The 9,477-nt window shown below is 39.9% G+C and overlaps 1 protein-coding gene across 1 annotated transcript in view; it reads right to left on the reverse strand.

Annotated features, from left to right (window-relative positions):
• LOC108784962 (potassium voltage-gated channel subfamily H member 8-like) overlaps positions 1-9,477 on the reverse strand; it is a 336,787-nt gene that overhangs the window by 94,428 nt on the left and 232,882 nt on the right. Inside the window, exon 4 of the mRNA XM_018553917.1 lies at positions 7,371-7,507. Coding sequence (XP_018409419.1) covers positions 7,371-7,507 — 137 coding nt within the window. The remainder of the gene's footprint in view (positions 1-7,370; positions 7,508-9,477) is intronic.

Here is a 9,477-nt window from a genome sequence, read left to right on the forward strand (position 1 = left end):
GGGAAGGGCAGATATCCCTTTATATAAGCAGGAGAATTCTGAGAAATTCCGTCTTGGTTCCAAGGAGCAAAATTGCTTTCTTTAGCAGCTTTTTTTAGATATAATAAAACAATTTGAATGTTATATTTAACAGACCAAAAGGGAGCAAATAAAAGAAACCCCCCCCGTGCTTCCCGGGCTCCGTTGCCCCTCCTACGGGCCCAGGACCGGCGATCTTGGTGTCCGCAGGGAGCTGGGGAGGAGGTCGACGAACTTCCGTTCATCGATCCCCTCCCCGTTCTATGGGACCGGGAGCGATGCAGATTGCATCACTTCCGGTCCCTGGGCTGTCAGTTCTGGGCTCCTGCAGCCCAGCTATAAGCTATTGAAGTGCGATCTGCACTTCAATAGCTTATTTCCAGTGTAAAGGTGACACTGAGGGTCTTTTGGACCCCCAGCATCACCTTAAAGAGGACCTGTCACCACCATCTGCTATTACATGGGGGGGCTTGCAAGCCCCCCCATGTGATAGCAGTCAAAGTAAAAAAAAAAAAAAAAGTTTTTAAAATTAAAATGAAATAAAATAAATCTAATAATAAAAAAAAAAAAATTTAAAAGTCCCCCGCCCCCGCGAGCACGCGCGTCGCCACGTAAACACGCGTCGGGTGCGCCTACGTATGAAAACGACGAACGCGCTACACATGTTGGGTATCGCCGCGCACGCCGGAGTGAGAGCAATAATTCTAGGGCCAGTATTTTGGGGTATCTCTAAATTGATGACCTGTGGGGGCTTTTAAAGCGTCTTCTATGGACTTTTTGGGGTACTGGGGTTTTTCGCCATTTTACGGATGCACGCAATTTTTAACCTGGGCATGTTGGGTATCGTTTTACTTGTTGTAACCTCATCTTTTATATTTCATAAAAAAAATGGGTATTTTGTTGTGTTTTGGGGCATTTAATTAAATTTTTCACTAAATATTGGGGTTTAATAAGGAGTTGCGCTAATATTGCGCAACATAAAAATTTGCAACTACCACCATTTTATTCTATAGGGTCTTGGCATTCAGAAAATATATAATGTTGGGGGGTTTTAAGTAATTTTCAGGCCTAAAATGTGGAATATAACATGGGTACAAAAAATTAAAAAAAGGCCTCAGTCATGAAGGGGTTAAAGGAGAAGTATAGGGAGAGTAAAATATGCTCTTCCCTATACTTAGCACTGGTGCGAAACACTGCAGCTGTCACATGATGGCTCTACACCGAGAGATAATTGATCATGTAACAGGCCTCCTTCATGTAGAGAGTGGAGGCTGACATCCTGCAGAGATTCACCCCTCCCCACTCTGTTCCCCAGCACTTTTTCCTGGCTGTGTCGCAGCTCTGCGCTGTCAGCATATAGAGGGCAATAGTCTGTAGACTTGTGCGCCGCCAAAAAAATTGTTCCGTTTTTCTTTCCGTTTCGGAATATCTGTTATTTCGTAATTCGTGTCCGAAACTCAATTCGGATTCGTACGAAATACGAATTTTCGTTAGTTTCGACACATTTTCGTAACTGTACTAACATAGCGAAACGAATCGCACATGTCTAATAGTCTGCTATTTGTGAAATTTGGATCATGGAAGTACTCCTGTAATTACTCATGTGACCCAAAAGAGAAGTAAAGCCAAAAAAAGTTTTTAACTCTTGTCTCTTGACATAAGTTTTCAGTCACACAGGGAGTGTGTTATTTAAATGAATTGGCTGGCTCACTTGTATTGTGAAAGTGAGCCGTAAACCAGAACCGATGCATTACAATGCAACACAGGGAGTAGAGCCTGTGCATGTAACAAGTGAATATGCAACCACTATGCACCTATATAATATCAAAACATTAACATCTTTTAAAAAGCGTATGTACAACTATGTTACCTTCAGATCATTAAATTGACCATATATTCCCTTTTACAATCTTGTGCCTCAAATTTGTGATAAAAGTATGTTAAAGGAGAACTTTGCGATCATATCCCTGCAGAGAGCAGTGACTGTCAGTCATAGCTCCGTGCAGGGATTCCCACCTCCACTCTCCGTTCCTCCAGCAGGCAGTAGCTCGCTATATACTGAGCTTTGGGTCACGGGAAGAGGTTATTATATGTCCTCCCATGACCCTAAAGAGAACTATGGGATAAAAAGTTTACCACATAGTTCTCTTTTAAATTATTTAAAAGAAACTTTATATATGTTCTAAAAGTGAAATGTAGTTCAGTCCTAAAATTCAGAAGAGTCGCAAAGCATAAAATCTTTCTTGCTAATATAAAATACGGACACTGTATTCTTCAAGAAAGTATATAAGGTTGTGTGTGCAATAGATATAGGTGGCGGGTGCGCTCTAATACCTTAGCTGTGGATCAATGAATGCTGTTCAGAAAATATTTTTCCCTAAAAGAAGCCGCCGATGGGTTTTATTAATACATATATCATCCTCTGCATTAATGCACTGAGCTTGCCTGCATTTTCAGCTGCCTAGCACATGTCAGAAATGTTCCCTAATGAAAAATTCAAAGGACGGGTCAACTTAATTTCCAGAACACGACTTCGACCTTTTAGCAATTTATTTTAAGTGGTGCTTCCAGTCTACAGAACTTACAGGGGCTAGCTGTTGTTTAGTCTTTTTCCTGGTATGAAAAAAAAAAAAAAAAAAAGATAAGCTTATAGTGAAACTCCAATATGCCCTCATTCACACGACTAACTGTCTGCCCGTACAGATCCGTGCTGCGTGCTCCTGTCAGCGTACGAGTACAGACACCCGCACGTACGTTCAGTTCGGGTGAGTGTGCGGCCGCGTACTCCCATAGAGAACAGGCTGCTGCATACAAATCACACGCAGCACCTGTCCTTCCCAGGAGCGTCCCGATACGGCTGTGCACGCAGCACGGATCTGTACGGGCCGACATGATTCGTGTGAATGAGGGCTATATGTTAGAACAGGTAGGTGCTCAGGTCTAAACCATGATGAATATTCAATTTCTTATCCTTCTGTTATTTTTCAGTATCACATTCAGGGGCAGGAATCAGGAAGACGATTTTTTTGATACGATCTGTAAATTGCTATGTCACTGGCTCATTGCAAGTGTCTAAGCGTCAAGGTCTAAGCGTCAAATATTTACATATTCTTAACATGCAGTAAATAGAAGTTGAATAAAGCCATCACTGAACTCTGTAGTTACAGTCTCTATCGAGCAGCTCATCCTCAAAGTTCACAATAGAAGCAGTAAAACTCCTCCCATTAAAAGAATATGTGGCGCAACACTTAATTATCAATTAAATCTTAATCTTCAATTAAAATATTTCCTTAGTCCCCCTGCAAATTCCTAAGTGAAGTCTTCCTAATGTAGCTTCCTGTTATAGGGTGGCAATGGTGTTGTACTGTTCACCAGAAAAGAGTTGCCACTAGACATGTGCACAGCATAAAAATTAGTTTCGGACGAAATGAATAAAAACGGAAAAACCTTTTCATTAGTTTTATTTGATGAAACAAATAATTATGCTGTTTCGGAGGCAACGAACCTATGGATTCGAAAGTGCACATTTAAAAAACAGAGCGCCTAGCGGCCATATTTGCCATGGGCACGTTCTGTGCATGCGTGCTGCCATCTTGGAGGCGGGCGCATAACGTCACCCAACGCCTGCGTCAGGAGATGTCATATGCACATATGGGAACCACCATCTTGGACGCAGCAAGATAATGGTGTACATTGGAAAAAAATTAATATATGCCCAAATGCTTTTGGGATATTCGGGCATATAATCATTCGTTATTTCGGATTTGGACGAATTGCCAAATCAACATAATTTTATGATTCAGCAAGTTCGTCCAATTCTGAATGCACATGTCTAGTTGCCACTTTCATGTAGACCCTGCTTGCCAGCGGCATGAAAAAATGTTGCAGGGGGCATGGCTACCAACATTGTCACTGCTGATTCAGAAGTCTCTGGCTTGTCATTCAGCATCTGACAACACCTAATCCTACCCACTGCTTTCTGGATTGACAACACTGACTGCTAAAATCCTCCCACTGTGAGCTACAGTGTCTAGGAGGGGCATAATGTGCATTACATAGTAACTGGATTTGGTACTGCCGTTTGGCACATTTAGCTATATTCTCTGCCCTGTTTTATTTCAATAAATTCACAAGAGCGTAAATTAAATTTATATGCTCAAAATCTGCACTCCTTTCTACGCAGAATAATAAACTGAACCAGCATAACAACTGGATCTGTTCTAACTGCAAACAGGTTACGCTGAAACTCAGTGCTCATCCAGCCCTAATTTAGGTTACAAATTACAGCTTTTCCTGAATTGACTCCTTTTTGTTGCTCAAGCCCTGAGGAAGGGGAAGTCTAATTCCCCCTGAGCCACATTGGCTGTATCTGACATTTCCATTCAAATAAAGAACTTAAATGAACCTTAAAGCGAGATGATCCTTTTTTAAGAGGCGCATCCAGAATTTTCTTGTGTTTTGGAAATTCACACATATTAAGAAGCAAATTACAGTGTCAAATGATTATATGCTAAAGTGAAATTCTAATAACTGTTTTTGTACCTGTTTAATTAAACACATAAACATGTGAAGTATGCTAAGGTGACTTAAATGCAGACACCCAACCCTTTCTCAGTCTTTTTTCCTAAAATAACTCCAACAGAAATGTGTTCTTCCATTATTCAAGATAGCTGAACTGGATAATTTAATGGTGAATAATTCAAATGCCAGTAAGGCATGGGCCACTTTTAACCCAATTATTAGCAAAGATGAAATTCCAATGCCATCTGCTTAGAGTAAATGAATACTCTCTTCGGATGTGTGGAGTATCGGTATAGAATTGTTATTGAAAACCGAGAATAAGATATTTTATCTTTCTATAGTCAGGATCAACCTTATCTTAGCTCCACATATAGGTCTGATTTACAAAAACTGGAGATAAGGAAATGTAGAAAGGTTACCTACAGTAACCAACCAATTTCCTAATTGTATAAATAATGACTGGAAGAATATGATTGACTGGAATGAGCAATTTTCCTTCCTATGGTTTTCTTTTATAAAAGACTGCAGCCTTCAAGAAAAAGAAAATTACTGATTTTAGTATTTTAACATTTCAAGTGCTTTAAACATATTTTTATTTGCAGCATTGGAATGACACTACAATTACATCTTTCAAATGCAAACAAAATCCAGTTATATAGATTCAACTTCAGAAGAGAAAACAATGATTCATGTAATGGTATTTCTAGTTTATTTATTGTTTGCTTTTTACAGCTAAAATGATCAAAAGTATTTCAAGTATTTTGGCTTACATGCCAAAAAAATGTGGACGATACTTAAAGCTGAAGTTTATTTATATAGGAGGATGTTTCCTAGCTTTGCTATGGGGCTTCCTCTAAGATTCCCATGGCTCCTTTGTCCCTAGTTAATTAGTAAATGTTGCTTCCGAACTGTACTTGAGGCAGCATTTCCTGTATAGGAGACTGGTCACCACAATCGGCTATCTGTATGTTGGGTGACCAGTCTCCTCAACACCACCTCTAGCTCTCTAAGATGTGGCTTTATCATGTAGGGTGACCTACAGACCCCTCCATCCTACCCAACTTTAAAGTGTATTTCCACTTTTGTAGTCAAATTGGTATAATACATATTTTATATTTATAAATTCCCATCCTAAAATGCTTCTTGCAGTTTAAACTGCTTTTACTTGGGTTGGTGTTTTAAAAGTTAACACTTCTACTTGCTTTTCTTTCTATACAATGTTAGGAGAGGCTGTGAGAGGTGAGGGGTCTGAGGTGGTTTGTCCATTGTATATTAAGTGAATGAGAGAAACACAATCCTCAAATTTCAGTCCACAGCCTTTCCATTAGGACAGATTGTTGTGAAGTTGCAGAGAAAAAGCTGGAATTGGCTATCTTGCCTGCTGTAACAAAACATCTAAAAGGTAGGAAATATTTTTTTTAATTATTTTTCTTTGTGCTATCTGAAAAGGATCACATAACACATGTATAGAGGGGTTTTCTAAAATTTGACTGCAAACGTGTAAATACACTTTAAGGTAAAAGTTGTGACACCAGGGGATAAAGTCTCCTGGACTTCATGGCAGAATTTCTAAGGAAATTAAAGGGAAAAAAGAGGGAGGTATTCTACAGAGGGGTGGGGGTAGGTTTACACCAAAAAATACCTGGCAGCTATAGCTGCCGGAAGTTTGTTTACTTTTTTAGTCCCAGCTGCTATTTTTTTGTAGAAGTGATTTGGGGGTTAAAAACTACCCGATCACTTCTACTGTAAGGTGCTGGCTTCCCCTTCCCCGCCATGTGTCCAGGGCTTACCTGTCCCTCCTGGTGTGTAGGGCCTCCATGGTGGGTGTCCAGAGCGAGAGTTCGGGAGATCAGCGAATATATGTTCGCTGATCATCCCTGGGTAATATGAACCCAGAAACACTTAACCTTGAGCTGTCAAACCACGGCTGCTCTTGCTGGAAAAAAAGTTGATCGAACACAGACTTCGATAGAGTGCAGAAGTGACATTAGAGACTTAATAGATGCCTGAAAAAAAAGGTACTTGCACTATAATATTACATAGGGGGTTTGTCAGCCCTCTTCTGATAGCAATAAAATGAAGTTAAACAAAAGAAAATAATTTTCAAAAAATCTAAGTTTAATAAGATAATTTAAAAGCCTACTGCCCCCATGTAAATGCATAAATGGAAGCAAACATGCATGTTGGATGCACACACAATCGAGAAACTACAATTGTGCCAAACATGTTTGGTATTGCCCACATGCAATAATTCTAGGGCCATGTTGGATGCACACACAATCGAGAAACTACAATTGTGCCAAACATGTTTGGTATTGCCCACATGCAATAATTCTAGGGCTCTCACCAGCAGAGAAATGGACACTAATTCAGATGCAACAAAAGCACTTCCAGAGATGCGCAAGAGACATGTGTATACATCAAAAGATTCAAGTCTTTCATCCAGTCTTCTGGTGTTAAATCTAACTAACCACCACAGTTCTTTAACTAGGAGGTTTCATTAGCTTTTCTCTATTATTACCATTGAAGAATAAAACAGTTATGTCAAGTTCAGTCCCTGTAAAACATTCAGTATAGGTGTAACCTTTAGCCCCAGCATTTCCTCTTGCTCTACAAAACCAGAATCCAAAATTCCAGATATCCTGCAAAGCTACTGCTGGAGGCCATGAGTGACACTAAAAACCTCACCTCATGTTGTCCGACTGAGTGTTACTAAACAAACTGCCTGATATAAAATTGAAAATTTGTGCAGCAATAATGGCCACAGTAAGTTGAAGGTATGAATACAATACATCACAGCATGAATTATTTCAACCAGCTCTTCAACCTACATTATTTAGCTTGAGTTTGCTCTTGTCCTGCTTTTGCAAATGCCCAGAGAGGTGATACAGCACGGCTCTGCTCCTCCTGCGGTTGGCATTGAACCCAGGTGGTCTGGTATCGGTGTAGATCTCCAAATCATCTTCATCTGTGACATAAGATCAAAAGAATATGTGATACCATTATCAATATTATTAATAGAGCAGATTAAACTTAAAAATCTGCTCTGCCAAGATTCTACCAGTTCATTTCTTCAATTTAAACTACCAAGTTCACATTTTTCTAAAATTAAAGTTAAACCAACATGGGCTTCCCAAATGATTCTATCTTTGTACTTCAGGTATATGAGCTAGTATTCACTAGCTAGATGACTACAAGCAAGCAGCCCCCTGATATACTGCAGTGTATTTCATGCAGTAAAGCACCAAACCAGTTCTAATAGGCACAGAGTTCGCTACAGGATGTGGAACAGAAATGTGGGGCAATTTATATTCGATTTATCTCCCTCACATTAAGGCCCCATTCACACTGAGCGATTTATCGAGCGATTATGCAGCGATGTCGCTCATATTTCCACGCGATATCGCTCTATGTAGCTTCTCCAATCCATTTCAATGGAGCTGTTCACATCTTGTCGCTCAATATCGCTCTATATCGCTTGTCGCTCCTACATGACCCTTTTTTCGAGCGATTTCGAGCGATATTGCTCTTGATTGCATACAGCCCAATAGGAAAAAGTCGCGCGATGTTGCGCGACAAGTCGCTCAATATCGCTCGTCGCGCAATATCGCTCAAAATCGCGCGATTTTCATGTCGCTCAGTGTGAATGGGGCCTAAGACAGGTAATTTGTGCTCCCTGACCTCAGCAAACTGGCAAAGGGGCTTACTGGAATCCATACAAAAGTCTTCTGGTTTTATCTGTTGATTATGTTGCATCTGTTTTCTCTGTAGCTGGAATGCATTTTACTGAATGAGTCATTTATTCAGGTACCTTGCACATACTCATCACCAATTCCCATACTACCCCCTAGATAACAAAAAGTGAAACACCTTGTTCTGCAAGGACTAGGCGTTCTGGTCTTCTGGTTTTATTTGTCCATTTTGTTGCATCCATTGTCAAGACTGGGCTCATGTTTAGAACTGGACTTTTTTTACATTGTTTTTTGGATGTTAATGACACAAACTATCAGCACGGAGAAGGAGGACCAACAACTTTGTGGTACGTGTATATTATCCTGTATCCCTGTGGTAACTGGTAGAACAATTATGAAAGCATGCTTTGTGCAAAAACAAGGACGTCTCAAACCATGAGCCTCCATGTTCTTTTCATTACAGCAGACAGTGGCCATGTAAATAAAACACTATTGATATATGTATATTTTTTGTCAGTTAAGTTGATTTTTACTGAAGCTTGCCATTCAGGACAAGGTCCAAATATAAAAGTTTGCAGCTACAATAAAATATAGTTGTTGGGACAAAGGAAATCCGAGAAATTTCCAGAATAAAGGATAAACACAGTAAAACTCATAGCAGACTTGCACAGCATGACATATTGCTTGTCCCTTATAAAAGTAATTCACAGGTTTGACACAATGGGGGTGATTTACTAACCTAAACACACGCACCCACTAGGTGCATGTGAGTTTTACGCAGCAAAACGTATTTATCAACCAAAAAGTCTCTAAAAGCATATTTCCACTAATGCCATATATGGAAAAATCATGCACATGATGCATATATAATGCTGCTTCACAGTTTAGACAAAAATGGTTAGCTCATGCATTTACATTCCTGCATTCATCAACGCAAGCAACACAACATAGAGCTAATTTACACAACATCACCTTGCAATTCATGCAGGGCTTTGCACAACACACCTGCTGGGTGTGTACACACTACAAAGGTGTCTAGATTCTACCAATAGATCATGCTGGGAGGGAACACACTACAGAGGTGTATACTTGTTCGTGGCGTGTTTATAAGGTTAGTAAATCAACCCCAATGTGTCATGTGGCAGACGTTCATCTGGTGTTCTTGTATCATCTGGCACCATTAACACACAAACTGCATTAAAGTGAACCTGCTTTGTCCATACAAGGAAATGCCAAACGTTCACTT

This window comes from Nanorana parkeri, unplaced genomic scaffold, assembly GCF_000935625.1.
Source record: "Nanorana parkeri isolate BGI_ZX_2015 unplaced genomic scaffold, ASM93562v1 scaffold134, whole genome shotgun sequence".
Taxonomy (NCBI): domain Eukaryota; kingdom Metazoa; phylum Chordata; class Amphibia; order Anura; family Dicroglossidae; genus Nanorana; species Nanorana parkeri.